At 47.3% G+C, this 23,151-nt stretch overlaps 1 protein-coding gene across 6 annotated transcripts; it reads right to left on the bottom strand.

Moving 5' to 3' along the window:
• Positions 1-767: 767 nt before the first annotated feature.
• On the bottom strand, positions 768-21,995 carry LOC103306706 (zinc finger protein 436-like). Of its 6 annotated transcripts, XM_065570721.1 has the most exons (4): positions 20,412-20,717; positions 14,387-14,500; positions 11,676-11,824; positions 768-7,565 (listed from the first exon to the last, which is right to left on the bottom strand). In XM_065570721.1, exons 3-4 carry the CDS (start codon positions 11,698-11,700, stop codon positions 6,694-6,696), a joined length of 897 nt encoding a protein of 298 aa, XP_065426793.1. In that variant the 5' UTR covers positions 11,701-11,824; positions 14,387-14,500; positions 20,412-20,717; the 3' UTR covers positions 768-6,693. The 6 variants fall into 6 exon arrangements, with proteins under 6 accessions (XP_065426793.1, XP_065426791.1, XP_065426795.1 ...); XM_065570719.1 differs by lacking the exons at positions 11,676-11,824; positions 20,412-20,717 and adding an exon at positions 21,863-21,995 and having other exon boundaries at positions 768-7,562; XM_065570723.1 differs by lacking the exons at positions 11,676-11,824; positions 20,412-20,717 and adding an exon at positions 21,863-21,965.
• Between the last annotated feature and the right edge of the window lie 1,156 nt (positions 21,996-23,151).

Raw genomic sequence — 23,151 nt, 5'->3', positions numbered from 1 at the left:
CTCAAGGGGCTCAATGTATTTATCTTAAAGTGACGGTTAAGGGGTGATTTAATTAGTCTATAAGTAGGTACACAGGGAACAAATATTGAATAATGGGTTCCTCAATTTAGGAGAGAAAGGTGTAACACAATCCAATGCCCAGAAGTTGAGGCTAGAAAAATTCATGCTGGAAATAAGGCATAACTTTTAAATGGTGAAAGTAATTAACCATTCAGACAATTTATCAAGGGTCATGGCAGAGTCTACATCACCGACAATTTTTCAATCAAGATTGGAGGTTTTCCGAAAAGATATGGTAAAGGAATTATTTTGGGGGAAGTCCTGTGCTATACAGGAGGTCACACTACATGATCACAATGGTCCCCTCTGGCCTTGGAATCTATTAAAGTACCAGTAGCCGACTAGGTGTACGTAGCAAGGCCTGGCGTGGTGGTTTCTTAATAGTTATTCCTGTGTAACAAGCCAGAGGTACAACATCGAAGAGACGTTTTCAGATGAGATTTTAAGAGAGATGTTGCAGAGAGACAAGATGGCTGTTATACCTGGCAGGTTCGGAGGTGAAGGCTGATGCAGGGATAGATTGTGAGGAAGGGCCGAGAGGAGACACACAGTGGAGGAGTTATACCAGGCTGACTGGCACAAGACTACGGAGGAGGTGTAAACAGGGGTCTTTTCTGGACTGGCTCTGGGATGAATGGGGATCCTGTGGAGGTGTTTGTGGATGGGTGTGACACGTTCTTTGCATTCTCTAAATACTGACACACGAGTGAGAAGAATAACTAGTTTATTGTTCAGCTAGAATTCATAGCTGCACCATCAAGTTTATCATTTTCTTCAAAACAACATGGCACGTCCTGCCCTAACAACCCCCATTGCCTTCAGGGGGATTGGATGGTGTAGAATTCAGGGCAGAATTTTGCCCTCCATCAATAATTCTTAGGGGCCATCTCCAAATTCTCATATGCCTGTTAACATTCTAAGAGTCATCTATTAACTCTAGTATTTATATCACTACCTCTTCCTTCTTTTAAACAATGCCTTAATGTCTCTCAATGTATACAATATACATTTCAACATCACATATACAGAAAACAGCTATTTTTTACGTTCTGCTTCTCCAAGCAGAAGAGGCAACTTGCACATCACTCTCCAGCAAGCGTTTACCTCCTTATACACTTATTTCTATAAAGACGTATGACATTTTTAATTAGTTTCTGTAGTGGTTTAAGAACTTCTTAATGTATTATCTTCTTCAGACCAATTAATCTCTCCGTTTTTCTCTGTTCTATCCCACAATGACAAGTTCTAATGGTTCATTTGCACAAGACGTTGTATCTGGGATCTCAGGATATGTTTATTAAATCAAAGGGCAGCAAACACATGATATACTTGCTAGGATTTTGGAGCGCTCTGTGCGTTTCCTATGCCTCTCTAATCACCTGTTTGTGGTGTAGGCACAAGGATGAACGGTGTTGCCAAAGCTGAAGTGATGGACGAGTGTGTTCTTCTAAAAATCAAAGTAGCTTTGTTTAATTTTCTGGTTCTCATTAATCTTATTCTCTCTTAATTTTGAGGCTTGTTTAGCTTTTTCCTTGCTGGGCAGGTTAATTTTCATTCATCTTCTCAACAGCTGAGCGGGTGACTCTCCATCGTCTACTAGTGGATGGATGGAGCCGAGCTAAAGGATTGGTCGCTTCTTCATCCACTTCTTCACCATCTGTACTAAGCTCTTGTTTAGATTTGATCTAAACTGGTTAGAAGTTGAAACCACATGCTTAAAATCGACATCAACTGAAAACTGCTTAACTGCTGCGAGGGGAACACTCTGTTCTCACAGCACTGAACACTTTGGCCCACATTCTTAAAAGTATTTTGCTATTGCTCCACCCGCTGTTGCAAAGGGTAGCACTATATTCACAAAGGGATATAGGATCATAAATCCAACATTTTAGGCCTCTCAGACATTCAAAAAAAATCACCACTCAGTTGCTACCTAAGCCTAAGTCCCCCTCAGCACCTAGTTTCTACCAGTTTTAAATGCGTGCTCTGCCTGATTTGGAGCAAGGGCTTAAACCCAGGTTTCCCAGCTGACTGGAGAATGCCCTAACCACCAAGCTATTCTGGGGGGATCCCTCTCCTGTTGGAGTGATGCCAGTTTGTATATTTACCAGAGCAGGAATTTGAACCTGCTGCTTCTACAGCCTACTCAAGTGCCCTAACCATCAGGCTATTCCGTCTCTCTCGCGCGTCCTCCCGTCTCACGAATATTTATTTAATACCAAATGGAACAGGTACAACAGCAGAGACCGAAAGAGCCACTGCAGAATACCCAATAGCCTGGTGGTGCGGGTGCTCACTTGGGAGATGGGAGACCTTGATTCAAATCCCCAATCCAAATCAGGCAGGGGTTTGAAAACAGGTCTCCCACCTCCCAGGCAAGTGCCATAACTAGGGCCCTGCAAATCTGCAGGTATCCGCTTTACATCTGTGAACCATTTCTGCGGATAGCAGTGCGGATGCGGATACAAATTTTGCATCTGCGCAAGGCTCTGATGGCAAGATCCGGGCGGGCAGCTGTGAGAAACCGCCCACCCCCCGGACAGGGCAGGTGGAGCGTCCACCGCAGCTCCCCACAGCTGAGAATCTCTCCTGCCGGTTGGTCAGATCCTTAAGGCCCAGTTCAATGGGAGTGCCTTTGTGGATCTGGGTCCTAACCCCTGCCCTTTCCTCTGCATTTCACTCCTGGCTGGCTTCGGTGGCTCCCTGCTCAGCTTGCTGGCTTCTGAGAATCAGGCATCTAACTCTCCCCATACAATGCTTGGGGGGGCCTGGATGCATAACTCAGGGCTGTGAATTCCACTGGGTGGCAGGGCACTGGAGAATTAGGTGTTGAAACACCTAAGTCCGCTTTGTGAATCTACCCCAAGTGACTTAGATGGCTAATTCACACTCTCAAAAGTGACAAACACTTAAGACCTAGACCCTAACTCCTATTGAAATCAATGACTTTCAATGTTTTAGGCTGCTAAGTCACTTTTGAAAATGGGACTTAGCCATCTGAGGGTAAGTCTTCACTACCTGCCAGATCGGCGGGCAGTGATCGATCCAGCGGGGATTGATTTATTGTGTCTAGTCTAGACGCGATAAATCGACCCCCGAGTGCTCTCTCTGCGCTGCGAGAAGCGCAGGCGGGGTCAACGGGGGAGCAGCAGCAGTCGACTCACCGCGGTGAAGACACCACGGTAAGTCGATCTAAGTATGTCGACTTCAGCTACGTTATTCATGTAGCTGAAGTTGCGTAACTTAGATCGATCCCACCCCTAGTGTAGACCAGGGCTAAGTCACTTAAGCCCAGATTTTTTAAGGTAGTTAGGTGCTTAACTTCCACTGGGAGTTAGACACCCTAACTACCCTTAAAATCTGGGCCTTAGGCCTTGCAATGCTGAACGGAACACTGCCTAAATACCTTTAAAAATCTGGGTCTTTATCTGGAATTCCATGTCTTACAAAGATACTTTCAAATGTTCACATTTCAGGGTGCAAAGAGCAATGATCAGTAACAAACTTCACTTGTTCTTTGCCACATGAGAATCTGTAATGTCCGTTGGTATAGCCGGGCCCGAGTCAAGCAGTTCAGATCCAGATTCAAACCTCCGCAAAACTTCCAAACCCTGCACTGGAATACCCTGGTTTGGCCCATCTCTGACCATTTGATAGTCTCTGTAGTATCAGACAGGGAACCATGGGTCTGTAGATTGTATCTCAAGTAGAACAAATAGCTTGTTCACATGTGAGAAGCCTCTGGGTTTATTTCTTTGACGTACGATTCCCAAATAGCCTCCCTGTAGCATTCACGGGTAAAGTCACTGGAGTATAATAGTTTTATGTCTATGAACAATCATGCCATTCACTGCTGTACATTTATATCTGTAACCTCCATAGTCCCTTGCTGACTGCTGTGCATTACCTTTGGCCGTCCTTTCATAATTGTTTCATTCAGCGTTTTCCCTCTTTGTGGCCTTTCACTTGCTGTGAGACGGGATCACCAAGGTTTTATCTCCAACTCTCGCTTCCTCGGCTCCTTTCTCTAACACAGCAAGTATGGATAGGGCAGCAGCCGGCAACACTTCATTACTATGACACAGCTTTCTCTCACATCTGTAGCTTTATCATCATACTTTGCATCCTTATAGAACAGGTAATATGGTATCAGAGATCTGGATGTGTTTCAGCCTTTGCCCGCCGGTCAAAATTTCTCTTAGCACTTAAGCAATATCCCTAACAGGTCTGTTTGTATTTGTGCATCTAGTTTCTGCACCTCTTTGACCTGAATGCATAAACTGTAAGCTGTCAACTTGCTTCCCACGACTGCAAAATGACTTCCCCGAAATCAAATTGTGAGGCACCTATTAAGTTTTTCATAGGCCTTCCACTTATGTAGAACTTCAACACTGGCTCCTGTTCAAGCATCTCTTTCAGTTCCATCCCGGCTTTTCTGATAACTGCAGGACCACCTAATTTTCATTTTCTAGCCGCTCGCTCAACGCTGATTTTTTTGTAGAAGATAAAGTATCATCCTTTTAAGCCAGTCCTAAGCTGGTAGCTAAACATCATACAGGGAGTTCAGCAAACTGCGGGAGTTCTTGCCAGGAAGAGGGAGACAGTTTGCAGCCCATTTATGGTTCCCTGGTGGCAGTCAAGTGTTGAGTCAAGACTGAAGCTTTTCTTGCATTCAGAACCGTCTCCCAGCTGGTGACTCGGCATTTTCAAATCTAGATGGTTTAACACTGTGGTTCTTAACCAGACGTGTATCCCTGGGGTACGCAGAGGTCTTTCAGGGGGTACGTCAACTGATCTAGATCCGTGTTTCTCAACTTGTGGGCTGAAACCCCCACGCGGGTCGTGGGACGGGTTTAAGGGGGTTGCAAGTGCAGAGCTGGCATTAGGGGATGGCAAGCAAGGCAGTTGCCTGGGGCCACCTGAACCTAAGTTACACGCTTCAGCCCTGGGCAGCAGGGTTCGGGCTTTAGCCCTGTGCGGCGGGTCTCATTCAGGGGTACAGTAGTCTGGAAAGGTTGAGAACCACTGGTTTAAGACACAGCTCAAAAAAATCCTTAGAGTATGTCTTCACTGCACAGTTAGCTTGGGTCATGAGCAGCCAGGCGTGAGTGACCACCCTATAAATCCACACCCACATTACACAGTGTCCTTATTGGTGCTTCGCTCCCCCACATGTATTGCTAGGACTTCTAGAAGTCCATCCCATGGTTTTTTGGTGCTGCAGTAAGATCAGCCACTCTGATTTTTTCCTAGCGAACTGGTCAGTTCTTTAGGGCACACAGTGGAATTATGGGAAGGCATTGGAAGACTATCAGCGCTCGAGTGATTTAGCCTGCATCTTCATTGCAAATGGGCGGGTTACCAGTCCAAGTGAAAGTAGTACCCAGGCTCCAACCTGCAGCTGTAGCCACGCCAGCTAGCTGGGACAGAAAGCACAATTAACTTGTGTGAGAGGGTTGTGTGGGAGATGAGATTAGGGGCAACACCCGGGAAGAGCTATCTCTGCAGCAAAGACAATCCTCAAGAAGTTGCAGATCAGCTGACTTCAGAGGAAAGAGTTGGATTTACTTGCTCCACAAGGACTTTGGTCTGAAGTTCATTCCAGCAGAGCTTTGGTCAGAAGTGAAGCAGGTACTTTTCCAGGCCTTTTCTATGATATTGTGGGTCCATACAATTCAACTGGGCTTTAAAGAAACAATGAACAATTCCTATCAGAAACATGTTAGGTCAAACAAGACAGAGAGATTATCATACAACTGCATCTCTCCTGAGCTTAATTATCAGGTTTCTTTATCAACAATATAAAGAGGTACAACGTACAAAAAGGAAAAGGTTTCCTCCCCACTACCAACAAAACAGGGAACAAACTCCAGGTGTGTTAACTCGAAGGCTGTTCTGCTATGATCTGGTCTGCTTTTCTTAGAGCCCTCCACACCACAGTCACTGGCATTGCCCACTACGGCAGAGTAGCAGTGCTCTTTCACCAAGGAAGAGAAACTCTTGCCCTGTGTGAAGGTCATACGGACAGACATTCATCACACCCAGAGAACTTCAAGGCTGGGAGGTTCATGAGCAAAAGAGCCCCAGGAATGTATTTTGGCAGAGCTCGCAGACCTCACGAAAAGGGACTTTGCCCTCGCTTTTCTCCTTTCTCACACAGGGAACACGACAGCAATACGGGACAAGTGAGGAATTCTGGCTGGGGAGCGTGACAGCTCTGCTGGTGACTCACTGATGTCACATCACCTCCCTTTTTTATTTTTAAAATGTCCCTCTCGCTCAAACCTGTGGGAGGCCTACTTCATTCGTGTGTGTGAAGCACCGAGATCCTTAAATGCATTGAAGTGCACAGTATTATGAAATCAGGAGGGAGATGTAAGGGAAGTATTACATTCCCCCAGCATGCACATGCACAAGAGGGAAAGTCGCTGAACTAAAACAAAAGTGTGAGCTTTTCCCTGTTGAGGAGCTGTGCTCGCGTGGTTCCTACAGGAAAAGCATCTCCAAGTGCCTAGGCAGTCCCTGCTCTTTAGGATCTAACCACAAACAAGAAAAGAGGAATCCTATGGCAGGCTGAAGTGGTCCCGTGCCCGGGCTCAGAAGGACACGCTGGAGCAGGTCTCGCAGCCCGACTCAGAAGAACAGGCTAGAGCAGGCCACCTTGTTGCAGCAGGGGCACGTATAGATCTTGTCCCCTATGTGCGTTCTCTGGTGCTGGACGAGCGTGGAGCTCCGTGTGAAGCTCTTACCGCACTTAGAGCATTTGTAGGGCTTCTCGCCCGTGTGTGTTCTCTGGTGGCTGAGGAGGGTGGAGTTGAGGCTGAAGCATTTGCCACAGTCAGGGCACTGATAGGGCCGCTCCCCCGTGTGGCTCCGCTGATGTCGGGTCAGGGTGTAACTGCGGCTGAAGCGCTCCCAGCACTGGGTACACTGGTAGGGCTTCTCACCCGTGTGGGTTCTCTGGTGGGTCAGGAGATGCGAGTTCTGGTGGAAGCGCTTCCCACATATAGTGCACTGGTAGGGCTTTTCGCCGGTGTGGATCCTCTGGTGCGTGATGAGGTGGGAGCTCTGGCTGAAGCTCTTCCCACACTCAGTGCATTTGTAGGGCTTCTCGCCCGTGTGGGTTCTCTGGTGCTCAATGAGGGTTGAGCTGCGACTGAAGCTCTTCCCGCACTCATTACAAATGGTCGGCTTCTCTCGCCGGTGAGTTCTCTGGTGTCTAATGAGATGCGATTTCCTGCCAAAGACTTTCCCACACTCCAGACACGCATTGGGCACCTCCCCTTTGTGGATTCTCTGCTGCTTCCCCAAAGCTCTCTCCTGGGGAGCAGACTTACCCAGTCTCTTCCCTGCAGGCTTTTGCGGCTGCTTTTCTGAGCTCTGCTGATTCTGGGAAACATTCGATTTGGATCTTCTTGAGAACGTCCCATGAGGCTCCACTTTCTCAGGCCCTTCTGGCTGAGGACTGTCATCCTCTTCGCTCTCACTTGCAATCTCATCATCTGCTAGGATAAAGAGAGAGAGTCACTGCCTGAGCTCAGGAAAAATGAACTTAGGGAAAGGGGAAATGCAAATAAATAAAACAATGCTGATAAATGTAGAAACTGGGAGCCAGGACTCTGGGCCCTTCCCAAGGGAGATAAGCGGGGAAGAGCTGTTCTTCAGCTTCCTGTCTGAAAACGCAGAGAAGATAGATGAAGGAAGAGGAGGGGCTCCTAACAGAAACCAGCCAGGTTGGTGGAATGCAGTGGTCTACCCTGAGGTCATGACAGCTGCTGGTTACAGTAATGAACTAGTTGAACTATCATACTGATCATACTGGGTCCTTAGATTCATAGCTATTAAGGTCACATGAGACCATTAGATCATCTAGTCTGAACCTCCTGCATAAGACAGGTCACAGAACCTCACCCAGCAATTTCTGCATCAAGCCCATACAATGAGCGATATAATCTCTTTTGAAAAGATATCCAATCTTGATTTAAAGACTTCAAGTGATACAGAATCCAGCAATTCCCTGGGTAAACTCTCCCACTGGTTATTACCCTTTACTGTTAAAATAACAGCACCATATTTCTAGTTGGAATTTGTTTCGTTTCAGCTTCCAGCCATGGGATCATGCTATTCCTTTTGATGCTAGATTAAAGAACTGTTAACTATCAGAAACATTCTGCTCATGTACATTCTTATAGATTGGGATTAATTAACTCCCTTCTTGACAGTCTCTTTGATAAACTAAACAGAATGAGCTTCTTTAGCCTGTCACCATAAGGCAGATTTTCCAGACCTCGGCTCATTCGTGTAGCCCTATAATGAACGTTTCTAATTTTTCAACGTTCATTTTGAAGTGTGGACCACACAGCTGGACACGGTATCCAGAAATGGTCTCACTGATGCCATATACATAAGCAACAGAACCTTCCTACTCCTAACTGATCCTCCCCTACTTACGAATACAAGGATTGTATTCACCCTCTTAGCTACAACATTGTACTAGGAGCTCTTGTTCAATTGTTTATCTATCATTATTTCTGTCACTGCTTTCCAGGATACAGTCCCCTATTCGAATAGTGTGACCGCAATTCTTTGATCCTCAGTGTGTGACCTTGCAGTTGGCTGTGTTATTTACCACTCCAACAATCTGTGTCACCAGCAAGGATTTTATATCTTCTTCTGTTAGTATATAGGTCCAAAATTCTATCCCAGGCTAACAAACGGGTTTGACTTTTTGATACTCTTATACTAAAATGTGTAAACAAGGGACACAGGCACTGTGAGGTTGCTTCTGCCTAGTCCAATGGATTTGTTAGTAAAATGGGAACAGATAAGAGCAGTTAAAGTGTTATTCAAGCGCACACTTTAAGATGGCCTCAACCCCTATCTCAAGGCAAAGTCAAGCAACCAGTCGTGAGGGGCAAAGGGGCAGGAGTCACCGATGGGCCACATGGCATTGTAGGCAGTCTCCTCATACCATCCCCACCATAAACTTATCAAGCTCAGGCTTGAAGCCAGTTAAGTTTTTTAGTCCCACCGCTCCCCTTGGAAGCTGTTCCAGAACTTCTCTCCTCTGATGGTAAGAAGCCTTCATCTAATTTCAAGCCTAACCTTGCTGATGGCCCGTTTAGCCATTTATTCTTGTGTCAACACTGGCACTTAATGTAAATAACTCTTCTCCCTCCTTGGTATTTATCCCTCGGATGGATTTAGAACAAGTGATTTCTCTCCTGCCATCCATCTCCACCCTCTGACAAACAGAGGCTAGGGACACCATTCCTTACCCATCCTGGCTAATAGCCATTAATGGACTTAACCTCCATGAATTTATCTAGTTCTCTTTTAAACCCTGTTATAGTCCTCGCCTTCATATTTATAGAGAGCAATCATATCTCCTCCTAGCCTTTGTTTGGTTAGGCTAAACAAGCCAAGTTCTTTGAGTCTCCTCTCATAAGGTAGGTTTTCCACTTCTCTGATCATCCTAGTAGCCTCTCTCTGTACCTGTTCCAGTATGAATTCATCTTTCTTAAATATGGGAGACCAGAATTGCACACAGCCTTCCAGATGAGGTCTCACCAATGCCTTGTATAATGGTGCTAACACTTCCCTATCTCTACTGGAAATACTTTGCCTGATGCCTCCTAGGAGTGCATTAGCTTTTTTCACGGGCACATCACATTGGCGGCTCATAGTTATCCTGTGATCAACCAAAACACCCACATCTTTCTCCTCTGTTGCTTCCAACTGATAAGTCTCCAGTTTATAGCAAAAATTCTTCTTGTTAGTCCCTAAGTTCATGACCTTGTCATATTAAATTTAATTCCATTTCTATTACTCAAGTTTTCAAGGTCATCCAGATCTTCCTGTATGACATTCCAGTCCTCCTCTGCATTGGCAATGCCTCCCAACTTCGTGTCATTTGCAAATATTATTAGCACACACCCACTTTTTGTGACAAGCTCATTAATGAAAATGTTAGGTAAGATTGGTCCCAAGACTGATCCCTGAGGAACTCCACTAGTAACCTCCCTCCAGTCTGACAGTTCACCTTTCAGTATGAACCATTGTACTCTTTTCTTTAACCAGTTCCTTATCCATCTTTCAATTGTCATATTAATCCCCATCTTCTCCAATTTAATTAATAACGTCCTCTGTGGAACTGTATCAAATGTCTTACTGAAATCCAGGTAGATTAGATCTACTGTATTTCCTTTGTCTACAAATTCAGTTATCTTCTTAAAGAAAGAGGTTGGTCTGGAATTATTTACCTTTTATAAAACCATGTTGTATTTTAGCCCAATTACTGTTTACTTTTGTCCTTAACTAATTTCTCTTTCAAAATGTATTCCAAGACATACATTATAGAAGTTTAAGTAGATTATGACAATACAATGGTCTTTATAAACCAAATCTGTAATGGCATCAAAAAACGATAAAACTTATTTGACAAGACCTATTGTTAAGGCTGTGATGGGTTCGGTCACAGAGACCCCCTTGGGACTGTCACCTGATGTGCTGAACTGTGCCTGTTTTCTTTGCTAGCCTGGGACTCCAGAACCCTGTCTTCTTGAGCCAGACACACTAGCCTGCTGCAACACAGACCCAGGAGCTGGTCCACACCCCCAAAGTTGCAGAATTAATTGAAAACAGCTCAGCAAGTACTCCTGTCTCCAGCACCCAGACACCCAGCTCCCAATGGGATTCAAATCCCAAATAAATCTGTTCCACTCTGCATAAAGCTTAAACAGGGTAAACTCATAAATTGTCCGTCCTCTATAACACTGATAGAGAGATATGCCCAGTTGTTTGCTCCCCCAGGTATTAATCACTTACTCTGGGTTAATTAATAAACAAAAGTGATTTTATTAGTAGGATTTAAGTGGTTTCAAGTAATAACAGACAGAACAAAGTAAGTTACCAAGCAAAATAAAACAAAACATGCAAGTCTAAGCCTAATGCATTAAGAAACTGATTACAGGTAAATCTCACTCTCAGAGATGTTCCAATAAGCTTCTTTCACAGACTAGACTCCTTCCTAATCTAAGCCTAATCCTTTCCCCTGGTACAGTCCTTGTTAGTTCCAGCTCGGCTGGTAACTAGGGGATTTCTCATGACTGGCAGCCCCCTCTGGTCGGTTCTATCCCCTTTTATAGCTTTGGCACAAGGCGGGAATCTTTTGTCTCTCTGGGTCCCCACTCCTCCTTCTAAATGGAAAAGCACCAGGTTTAAGATGGCTTCCAGTATCAGGTGACATGGTCACATGTCCGGTGAGACCCCAAGCCTTCACTCTTCCCGGCCTGACTCACAGGAACGCTTGCAAGTAAACAGAGCCATTTACAACTATTGTCCTAGTCAATGGGAGTCATCAAGATTCTAAACCACCATTAATGGCCCACACTTTGCATAATTATAATAGGACTTCAGAGTTATATTTCTAGTTTTAGATACAAGAATGATACATACAAATAGGATGATCACACTCAGTAGATTATAAACTTTGTAATGATACCTTACAAGAGACCTTTGCATAAAGCATATTCCAGTTACATCATATTCACACTTATAAACATATTTTTATAAAGCATATGGAGTGCAACGTCACACCCTCCTCCTGAACTTACTGCTGGAGTCTTGGACACTGTCCATGGCGGAGGCAGTGCATGTAAAATCCCTGTTTGTCTCTGGTTACACACCCTTCCAGTACCTTTAAACCCTAAGATGTCATTCATAGGTGTTCTCGCAAAGTTCTGGGTTCCTGGTCCCTGGGTGCCTAAAAACACATTGGGGTGCAGTATTGCTAACAGACTGCAGATAGCATTCTGGAGTGCAACGTCACAAAGGCTACATTTTAGTCACGGGTATTTTTAGTAAAAGTCATGGATAGGTCACGGGCAGTAAACAAAAATTCACATCCCGTGACCTGTCTATGACTTTTACTAAATACCCCTAAATAAAACTTGGGCCAGGGGACTGCATGTGCCCAGGGGGACAGGACGGGAGCGCTGCGGGTGCCGGTGGCCCGGACCCCTGCTGGTGATATGGAGTCTGGGGGTTGGCAAGCTCCCTATCCAGCATGTCCCTGTAGCTTGGAGCTCTGTGCGCTGCTCCCACCACAAGCGTTGGCTCCATAGCTCCCATTGGCCAGGAACCGCAGCCAATGGGAGCTGCGAGGGCAGTGCATGCGGGAGCGGGCAGCGCGTGGAGCCCCCCTGGCTGCTCCGCCTAGAAGCTGCAGGAACATGGTGGTGGGAGCCAGGGAGTGCCGCCCGCTCCCCGTAAGCGCTGCCATGCACCCCAACCCCCTGCCCCAGCCCTGAGCCCCCTCCCACACACCCAAACTGCTGCTGCTAGCCCAGCACCTGAGCCAGCACCAGCCGTTGCAGAAGTCATGGAGGTCACAGAAAGTCATGGAATCTGTGACCTCCGTGACAAGCACACAGCCTTACCTATTATCCATAAAACCATGTTATGCTACAATCCTTTAATTATTTACTGAGTCCCAAGTCAGCCTGTCCATGATTTTGTTTGGAACGATGTCACACCAACTAGTCTATATAGTTCATAGACTCCAAGACCAGAAGAGACCATTGTGATCATCCAGTCTGGCCTCCTGCATAACACAGGCCATAGAACCAGGCCAAACGAGTATATCATTTAGAAAAATATCCAATCTTGGTTTAAAAATGGTCATTGATGGAGAATCCATCACAACCCTCAGTAAATTGTTCCAATGGTTAATTACCCTCATTGTTAAAAATGTATGCCAATTTCCAGTCTGAACTTGTCTAACTTCAATTTCCAACCATTGGGATGTGTTATTCCTTTCTCTGTTAGACTGAAGAGCTCATTATTAAATATTTGTTCTCCATGTAGGCACTTATAGACAGTAATCTAGTCACCCCTTAACCTACTCTTTGTTAAGCTAAATAGATTGAGCTCCTCAAGTCTGTCACTATAAGGCAGGTTTTCTAATCCTTTGATCATTCTCATGGCTCTTCTCTGAACCTTCTCCAATTTAACAACATCCTTCCTGAATTGTGGACACCAGAACTAAACGCAGGATTCTAGCAGTGGTCACACCTGTGCCAAATACAGAAGTAAAAAAGCTTCCCTACAGCTGCTCTAGATTTCCTAGTTTATGCATTCTAGGACCACATCAGCCCTTCTGCAGTGGGAGCTCATGTTCACCTGATTATCTACCATCATCACCAAATCTTTTTCAGTCATTGCTTCCTGGAATCGAGTCCCCTATCCTGTAAATATGGCCGACATTCTTCGTTCCTAGGTGTATACATTTGCATTTAGCTATATTGAAGTCCATATTATTTTACCAAGTGATCCTATCTATTCTTTTAAAATATTGTTACATTAGCTTTTTTCCAGTCCTCTGGAACTTTCCTGGTGTCCTAAGATTTGTTAAAAGTCAACATTAATGGTTCAGAGAGCTCATCACTTAATTGTTTTAATTACAAATTGTGAAAATTGTTGGTCCTGCTGGTATAAACATGGCTAATAGTTGCTGTTTAACATCCTCCCTAGTTACTGATAGAATATAAAGTATTTCATTATCACTTTACGGCCTTGGCTACACTTGGGGATTCAAGCGCGAGTGTAGTCGCGCCGCCAGCGCTGCGAGAGCTCTCTCGCAGCGCTGCAAGTACTGCACTTCTCCGAGGGGAATAGCGTGCAGCGCTGCGAGCGAGCGTGCAGCGCTGCGAGCGAGCGTGCAGCGCTGCAGGCGCTGATTACACTGGCGCTGTACAGCGCTGCGCTCGGGGGGGGGGGCGTTTTCACACCCCTGAGCGCAGCAAGTTGCAGCGCTGTACAGCACCAGTGTAGCCAAGGCCTAAGATGTGAATACATCATTCTGCTCCTTTCTAAATACAGAACAGAAACATTTATTGATACTTCTGCCTTTTCTGTATCATGACTGACACATGACTTGATCTATTACTTGAGCTATATCATTTGTAGATGTTTGTTCCTGACAGACAGATCAATACAAATAAATCTCGTTGTCCTATTCTCCTGGCTATAGGATTTTCATTGATTCCTTTAGTTTCCTTTATCATCTGCATTTCCTAACTGCAGACTTGGACTCATTGCCAACAATTTACTCATTTTTTTCTTTTCTTATATCTGTTTTTTAATGCTGCTTTTATTTCCCTTCTTTATCTGGATTTATTTATTTCATTTTTTAACCCCTTCTAGCCTTAAAATCTATGAACAAGATTAAGTGAGAGAACTATGGAGTTTGCAATAGCGTTGCTGGAATTCCAGCTTTATACTTGGCAGGGAGATGTTTTCTCAGTTGGTTTAACTTCTTCCTCACCTGTGTGGGTGTCTTTTGAGAGTTTCCTTTCCTTGAAGTCCTGGAAACTTGGGACCCATAGATCTTCCCATTTTGCCATTTGGATGAGCACAGCAGAGTCAGCAATTCCACTCACTGCAAAGCAAAGAGGCCCGTTCAGTATTCCCCAAACAGATTTTACCTGCAGTGGTCCATGATGTAGGCTCATCCCTTTCATGGGTGGAGGTCGATATGTATTTGCAAAAACGGGAAAATGGATACAGAAACTAGGTCCATCTATTCCAGTTCCCTGTCTACAACAGTAGCCAGTAAAAGATGTTTCAGAGGATGATGTAAGAACCCCACAGTAGCAGATATGGGACATTCTGCCCCCACCCTTGCAATAGGTCTCAAGAATCATAGAGATGTAGGGCTGGAAGTGATCTCAAGGGCTCATTTAGTTCAGCTGAGCCCCTCCTCAGCCCCCCATGCAGGACCATAGCTAGACCATCCCTGACAAGTGTTTGTCCAGCTTGTTCTTAAAAACCAACTTTGGAAGCCTGTTCCAATACTTAACCACCCTTATAATTAGAAAGTTTTTTCCTAATATACGACGTAAAACTTCCTTGCTGCAGATTAAGCCAATTACTTCTTGTCCTACCTTCAGTGGACATGGAGAACAATTGATCACCACTCTCTTTATAACAGCACTTAATATATTTGAGGACTTCTCATATTTCCATTGTCTTCTTTTCTCAAGACTAAACATGGCCAGATTTCCGCCCCCCACACATTTCCTCATAGGTCAAGCTGTCTAAACCTTTTATCATTTTTGTTGCTTTCCTCTGGACTCTCTCCAATTCAAGTGTGGTGCCCAAAACTGGACATGATATTTCAGCTGAGTAGAGTAGAACAACTACCTCCAGTGTCTTACAGCCTAGCCAGTTAATCCCCTTTTTGTATCTGTGCATTTGATTTTTCCTTTCTAGGTGTAGTACTTTGCACTTGTCTTTATTGAATTTCATCTTACTGATTTCAGACTCCAATTTGTCCAGATCATTTTGAATTCTAATCCTGTCCTCCAAAGTGCCTGCAACCCCTACCAGATTAGTGCTGCTTGGAAACTTTATAAGCATACTATCCACTCCATTATTCAAATCATGAATGAAAATGTTGAATAGTACCAGACCCAGGACAATGTCATCCCAGTCTGACAATGAACCGCTGATAACTAGTCTTTGAGTTTTGTCTTTCAACAAGTTATGCACACACCTTACAGTAAATTAATCTAGACCACATTTCCCTAGTTAGCTTGACTTTTGGCACAGTCCCATATGACATTCCCATAAAGCAATCAGGTCTATTGCTTCCCCCATCTACTCTTTGCTCTTAAGCAAAGTAAGCAGTCATGGGAGAAGAGGGAAGGTCCTTTCATGGATCAGTAAACGGTTAAAAGATAGGAAACAAAAGGCAGGAATAAATGGACAGTTTACACAGTGGAGAGAGGTAAATAGCGGGGTCCTCCAAGGCCTGGGACAAGTGCTGTTCAACATATTTATAAATGATCTGGAAACGGAGGTGAACACTGCACTGCGGACAATACAAAATAACTCAAGATAGTTAAGTCCAAAACTAATTGCAGAGTTACAAAGGGATCTCACAAAACTGGGTGACTGGGCAACAAAATGGCAGATGAAATTCAATGTTGATATGTGCAAAGTGCTCAGTGGAAAACATAACCCAACTACATATACAAAATGTGGCCGTCTAAACTATTTGTTAGCACTCAAGAAAAAGATCTTGGAGTCATCATGGAGTTTTTGAAAACATACACTCCATGTGTTGCCGCAGTCAAAAAAGATAGCAGAATGTTAGGAACCATTAGGAAAGGGATAGATAATAAGACAGAAAATAGCCTAATGCCACTACATAAATCCATGATATGCCCACACCTTGAATACTGCATGCAGTTCTGGTGATCTCATCTCAAAAAAGATATATTAGAATTGGAAAAAGTACAGAGAAAGGCAACAAAAATGATTAGGGGTATAGAACAGCTTCCATCTGAGGAGATATTTAAAAGACTGTTCATCTTAGAAAAGAGATGACTAAGGGGGAATATGATAAAGGTCTATAAAATCATGACTGGTGTGGAGAAAGTGAATAAGGAAGTGTTATTTATCCCTTCACACAAAAACAGAACCAGAGGTCACCAAATGAAATTAACAGGCAGCAGATTTAAAAAGAAAACGTAAGGAACTACTTCTTCAGACAATGTTCAGTCAACTGTGGAACTCATTGAAAGTGGATATTGTAAAGGCCAAAAGTATAACTGGGTTCAAAAAAGAATGAGGTAAGTTCATGGAGGATTGGTACATCAATGGCTATTAGCCAAGATGTAAAGGACACAACCCCTTGCTCTGGGTGTCCCTAAACCAGTGATTGCCATAAACTGGGACTGGACAACGGGATGGATTACTTGATAACTGCCCTGTTCTGTTCATTCTCTCTGAAGCATCTGGCACCAGCCCCTGTCAGAAGACAGGATACTGGGGTAGATGGACCATTGATCTGACACAGTATGGCCAGTCTTATGTCCATAGGCCATAACCCCATTAAAGAAGGACAGTTTGTTTTGGCATGATTTGTTATTGACAAATCCATGTTGGCTATTACTGGTTACCCTATTTTCCTCTAGGTGTTTACAAATTGTTTAATAATTTATTCCTGTATCTTCCCATGTATCAAAGTTAGACTGACTGGTCGATAAATCCTCAGGTCCTATTTGTTCCCCCTTTTAAAGATAGGCATTATGTTTGGGTCCTTCTCCAGTCCTCTGGGTCCTCACCCCCTTCTCCCTGAGCTCTTGAAGATAATCACTAATGGTTCTCTAAGATTGCTTCATCTAGTTCAGGGGTGGCCAACCTGAGCCTGAGAAGGAGCCAGAATTTACCACTATACGTTGCCAAAGAGCCCCAGTAATCATCCATAGGCTTGATCCTAAGGGTACACGATCCATCCCATCATCCATAGGCTTATGGTCCATTTCATCAGTCCCTGCCAACTTGAATACATTTAACTTATCTAAATGTTATTCTTTAACATGTTCTTTCCCTATTCTGACGTGTGTACCTTCCCCCTTGTTGTTAAAATTGTGTTAAGCATCAGAGGGCAACTTTCTACAATATCTTTGGGAGACCCCATATTGTATTAATGACTGTGGCAGCTTGCCACAACACATGAGGCCTACAAAATAATGGGTTTAAAACAATTCTATAAACTCTGCTATCCTGACCTAAAACCAGGGTTAGTAGACAAAGATCACAGAGATAAAACCGTAGTTGGGAAATTGGCAGGCCATTATGTGGAGAGTCAACCTGGGTTTGATAGAAAACCTAGCAATGAAGGAATGGGACCAGATCACAGGGATTGAATGCAAGCAGAGGCCCACACCTGGCAGCAGGGAAGCCGTGGGATGGGTCGGACAAAGTAGTGTCTCATCTGTGATCAGCCAGGTCAATTTGCCTGGGATTGCCTGCTCCGCCCAGTGCAATGCTCGAAAAGCCAGCTGCAACCCCAACCTCACAGAGTTAACTGGGTGACAATCTCCAGAGGGAGGGAGTCACATAGAACACTGATGGCATACAATGTTCATGCTGAGTCAGTCACACCCCGAACTACTGCCCATGTGTCCTGCTGCACTCTCTTAGGTGCAGACCCATTGGACCCTCAGTGGGAATAGAAGGTGGCAGTCAATGGGGAGACATTCACTGAATGGAGAGATACCAGGAGAGATAGTTAAGCTCGGTATGAAATGTGGGTAAAAACTCCTGGTATAAGAGCCTTCACTCAACCTATACCACAGGTTTCTATACAGACTCAGGAAGGGTCAGGGCACAAAGGGTAGGTGCATTGTCATATATCCATATTCTTTGCTTTGGGGAATAATATGACTCTAAAAACAGAAGGGGTGAATCAGACCCCCTCTGCTAACTCCAGGCCTTCAAGGGACTGTGTTAGCCAGAATGCTAACGGAGTAGTTGAAAAGGTGGTGTTGGGGGTGGGAGTAGGGAAGGGTCATATCCTCCCTGCCAGTATCCAAGAGGAATCAGGTTATTTTCTCAGTATATGCAAACAAATACCTGAGGAGAGGGTGGGTGAGATAGCCACCTACTCCAGGGGAGCGAGGAGACCTATTGAATTAAAGGGAAACCCTCTGGGTCCTGAAGCCCGCGCCAGGGAAATAACTTCTCTGACTACTCTTATCAGGGAACCAGAGGAAGTACAGAGCACGGGGATGGCAGTGACTCCAGCCAAAAGTAGGGAAACTGAAGCAAATCCAGTGCACTGCTCAATCTATGACACGCCCAAGTGTAAGACAGCTGCTTGGGAGATGACAACAGTAACTACAGCCAGGAAAGACGGGGAAATTCTCCCCAGAGTCTGTGACTGCCTGATGGTCTGTGAAAATGTAAAGGACCCTGAGCCTGGTGGAGGAAAATCTGTTGCACTCCTTGACTCAATATGAGCATTGACCTGCTTAACCCAGGGTTGTGAGTTCAATCCTTGAGGGGGCCATTTAGGGATCTGGGGCAAAACTCTGTCTGGGGATTAGTCCTGCTTTGAGCAGGGGGTTGGACTAGATGACCTGCTGAGGTCCCTTCCACCCCTGATATTCTATGATTCTAATATACAGAGATGAACAGGCCACCCCATCGGGATGGAGGATCAATACTCCTCCCATTCCCCCACAGAAGCTGAAGTAAAGCCACAGGAGTCCCCGGGGCCCCAACCTCTGAGGAGGTGGCCTAGAGAAAGGAATTTGGCCATGGGGGATGTTTCAAGAATCTCTCTTGTCCAACCCCTCTGCTGTTAAAGCAACGCCTGGTTGAGAGCCGCTTCACAGGGAGGCAGCCTTGCTTGATTTCTCTCTTTTGTCCGAAGAATACGCGGGGACTCAGCCCACTGCCAGAGGAGCTGATACCTTGAGGGACAAAGGGACACCACACACGCTCCCTAAAAAACAGATGGAAGGTGGGAGTGGGAGGACCAGGTCCCAAGTTCACACCCAAAGGTTTTGGGGGAACAAGGGCAAGAGGGGGAAAGCAGGAGCTTCACCCTGTAGTCCTAACAGGAGAAATTATACAGGATGATTGTTAAACAACATTTCTGAGGGATGTATGCTGACTTGCTAGCAGAATGTTTATTACATGCATAGGTGAAATATTACCTTATGAAAGGTAATGGCTTAAACTCCATTCAGGGAATAAACCCGTGGATTCCTCTAGGATGCCGGTCAAGCACCACAGTTACACCCACTTATTTAGGGAGGAGATGAGACAGACAAGGTAACTTCCTACAATAGCTATGGAAGACCATATCATATTAAGTATATAAATGGTTTATGTATCATTGTGGGCCAGGGATTGTATACACTCCATCGTGGGGAGATGGATACCACAGCTCCTCCAGGAAGTGAAAACAATAATAAATGATTAAGACAAATCACTCATGTTATAACATCTCCAGAGAGGTACCATTTCCTAGGGAAGCTCATATATTCTGATTCAAACCGGATTCTCCACAGACCAACAGACAAAAAATGGACTTCTGGATAAGTAGCCCAATGAATAGGAATTTTTTTTTCTTTTATCTAAAGAATAAATGTTCTTGCTTAGAAAGAGCTGTGTGATTGCTCTCCAAGGATTATGGAAGTTAAGACAGGCAGACAGTTTGCTGGGGACATCACAGTGAAATCTAGGGAGCTGTGCAGCCTTAAAACCCTTGGTCAAGAGAGAATAAGACATGCATGTCAGTCCAAGAGAGGTGATGTCTCAGAGCCAGAAACTTTTAAGTGGGTGCCTTGAGGGACCACAGAGAGGGAATACAGGTGCAGTTACCCTGAAACTGACAATCTTAGTGAAGAATGAAGCAAAACAGAAATTAACCATCTCAGCTTTCTTGATGTCACCTGTTATTAGCTCGCATTCCCTGCTAGGTAGCAGACCTACACTTTCCTTCACCTTTCCTCTTGCTCTTAATGTAATTTAGAAACTCCTCTCATTACCTTATGTCCCGTGCTAGGCATAACTCATTTCGTGCCTTCGCCTTTCTGATTTTGTCCCTGTAGGCTTGTGCTATTCATTGGCACATCCCCTTAGCAAACTGTCCCCATTTCCACTGTTTATAGGATTCCTTTTTGATTTACAGGTTAGGAACGTGCCCCTCATGGAGCCATATTGGCCTCCCCGTCCTGCTCCTTCCTTCAGATCCAGTCCCCTTCTCCTCCTCCTCTGCCAGCCCATTGCTCATTTGCCTGACCGAAGTGGGCGAGGCGAGGGCCAGCTGGCGCCCCGGCCGAGCGGGGGGGGAGCAAGGAAGGGGGTGGGCAGGCCGTGGCCCCGACAGACCAAGTGGGAAGGGGGGATGCCCCGGCCGAGCGGGGGAGAGGAAGGGGGGGACGGGGGAGAGGAAGGGGGCCCCCGGCCGAGCGGGGGGAGGAAGGGGGGCGGGGGAGAGGAAGGGGCGCCCCGGCAGAGCGGGGGGGCGGAGGAAGGGGGGCCCCGGCAGAGCGGGGGGGAGGAAGGGGGGGCCCGGCAGAGCGGGGGGGAGGAAGGGGGGGCCGGGGGAGAGGAAGGGGGGCCCCGGCAGAGCCGGGGGGAGGAAGGGGGGCCGGGGGAGAGGAAGGGGGGCCCCGGCAGAGCGGGTGGGGAGGAAGGGGGGGTGGGGGGGAGGAAGGGGGGCCCCGGTAGAGCGGGTGGGGAGGAAGGGGGGGTGGGGGGGAGGAAGGGGGGCCCCGGCAGAGCGGGGGGGAGGAAGGGGGGGCGGGGGAGAGGAAGGGGGGCCCCGGCAGAGCGGGGGGAGGAAGGGGGGCGGGGGAGAGGAAGGGGCGCCCCGGCAGAGCGGGGGGGCGGAGGAAGGGGGGCCCCGGCAGAGCGGGGGGGAGGAAGGGGGAGCCCGGCAGAGCGGGGGGGAGGAAGGGGGGGCCGGGGGAGAGGAAGGGGGGCCGGGGGAGAGGAAGGGGGGCCCCGGCAGAGCGGGTGGGGAGGAAGGGGGGGTGGGGGGGAGGAAGGGGGGCCCCGGTAGAGCGGGTGGGGAGGAAGGGGGGGTGGGGGGGAGGAAGGGGGGCCCCGGCAGAGCGGGGGGGAGGAAGGGGGGGCGGGGGAGAGGAAGGGGGGCCCCGGCAGAGCGGGGGGGGAAGGGGGGGCGGCTGAACGCGGGGGGGAGAAAGGAAGGGGGGGACCCGGCCGAGCGGGGGGGGGAGGAAGGGGGGCGGCTGAACGCGGGGGGGGGGGGAGAAAGGAAGGGGGGGACGGCCGAGCGGGGGGGGGGAGAAAGGAAGGGGGGGACCCGGCAGAGCGGGGGGGAGGAATGGGGGGGCGGCTGAACGCGGGGGGGATAAGGGGGCCCCGGCAGAGCGGGGGGGCGGGGCCCCTTTCCCCAGCCGTGGGGGCTGCAGGCGCCATTGGAAGAGGGAGGCTCCCCCGCCCCCCGGGGGCTCGCCCCGCCCCCACTCACCGCTCCGGCCGCGGGGGCTGCGCGCAGGGTGAGGGCCGGGGGCCTCCGAGGTCCCGGAAGCGGCCTTGGACCGCGACTTCCGGTGGAGGCCGGAAGTTCCCACCGCGCTGCCCCCCTCCCCCCGCCCAGGCGGCTGGACCGGTTTTAACCCATCACGCGCCAGAGGCCCGCGAGGCGGCGTCAGCGTCCCCGGAGCCCGGGGCTGGGATGGCCCGAAACGTCCGCGGGGGGTCGCTGTGTGTCCCCGGGGCCCGGGGCTGGGATGGCCCTAGACGTGCCCAGGGAGTCGAAGACAAGGGCTGGGATGGCACTAAATGTCCCCAGGGAGTCCCTGTGTCATAGACTCAGAGACGATCCGGGTGACCTCAGGAGGTCATCTAGCTCAACGCAGGACCAACCCCAGTTAAGTCATCCCAGCCAGGGCTTTGTCAAGCTGAGCCTTAAAAACCTCCAAGGAAAGAGACTCCACCACCTCCCTAGGTAACGCATTCCAGTGTTTCACCCCCCTCCTAGTGAAATAGTTTTTCCTGATATCCAACCTAAACCTTCCCCAGTGCAAGACCATTGCTCCTTGTTCTGTCATCTGCCACCACTGAGAACAGCCGAGCTCCATCCTCTTTGGAACCCCCCTTCAGGTAGTTGAAGGCTGCTATCAAATCCCCCCTCAGTCTTCTCTTCTGCAGACTAAACAAGCCCAGTTCCCTCAGCCTCTCCTCATAAGTCATGTGCCCCAGCCCCCTAATCATTGTTGCTGCCCTCCGCTGGACTCTCTCCAATTTGTCCACATCTTTCTGTAGTGTGTGTGTGTGTGGGGGGAAACTGGACGCAGTACTCCAGATATGGTCTCACCAGTGCCGAATAGAGGGGAATAATCACTTCCCTCGATCTGCTGGCAATGCTCCTACGAATGCAACCCAATATGCTGTTAGCCTTCTTGGCAACAAGGGCCCACTGTTGCCTCATATCCAGCTTCTCGTCCACTGTAATCCCCAGGTCCTTTTCTTCAGAACTGCTGCTTAGCCAGTCGGTCCCCAGCCTGTAGCAGTGCATGGGATTCTTCCTTCCTAAGTGCAGGACTCTGCACTTGTCCTCGTTGAACCTCATCAGATGGCCCCAGGGGTCACTGTGTGTTCTCAGAGCTCAGATGTCCGTAGATGTCCCTGGTGGGTTATTGTGTCTTCCCAGAGCTCAAAGCCGGGGCAGAAAAATCTCATTTGCTGATAGTGTTTGGTGTTGCTAGATCTAGTAGCGCTCTGCAGCACCTTACAGTAAACAAACCACAGCAAATG

Source organism: Chrysemys picta, chromosome 17, assembly GCF_011386835.1.
Source record: "Chrysemys picta bellii isolate R12L10 chromosome 17, ASM1138683v2, whole genome shotgun sequence".
Classification (NCBI taxonomy): Eukaryota; Metazoa; Chordata; order Testudines; family Emydidae; genus Chrysemys; species Chrysemys picta.
Note: the sequence above shows the minus strand (reverse complement) of the source record. Positions and strands in the feature narration are given on the sequence as shown.

What these genes read in the sequence shown, in the direction of transcription:
- LOC103306706 (XM_065570723.1), bottom strand. Translation starts at nt 14,465, where the DNA reads ATGGCAAAATGGGAAGATCTATGGGTCCCAAGTTTCCAGGACTTCAAG. An exon ending in CTCAAAAGACACCCACACAG is followed by an intron (nt 7,566 to 14,386) that starts GTGAGGAAGAAG and finishes TCTTTATCCTAG; the next exon opens with CAGATGATGAGATTGCAAGT.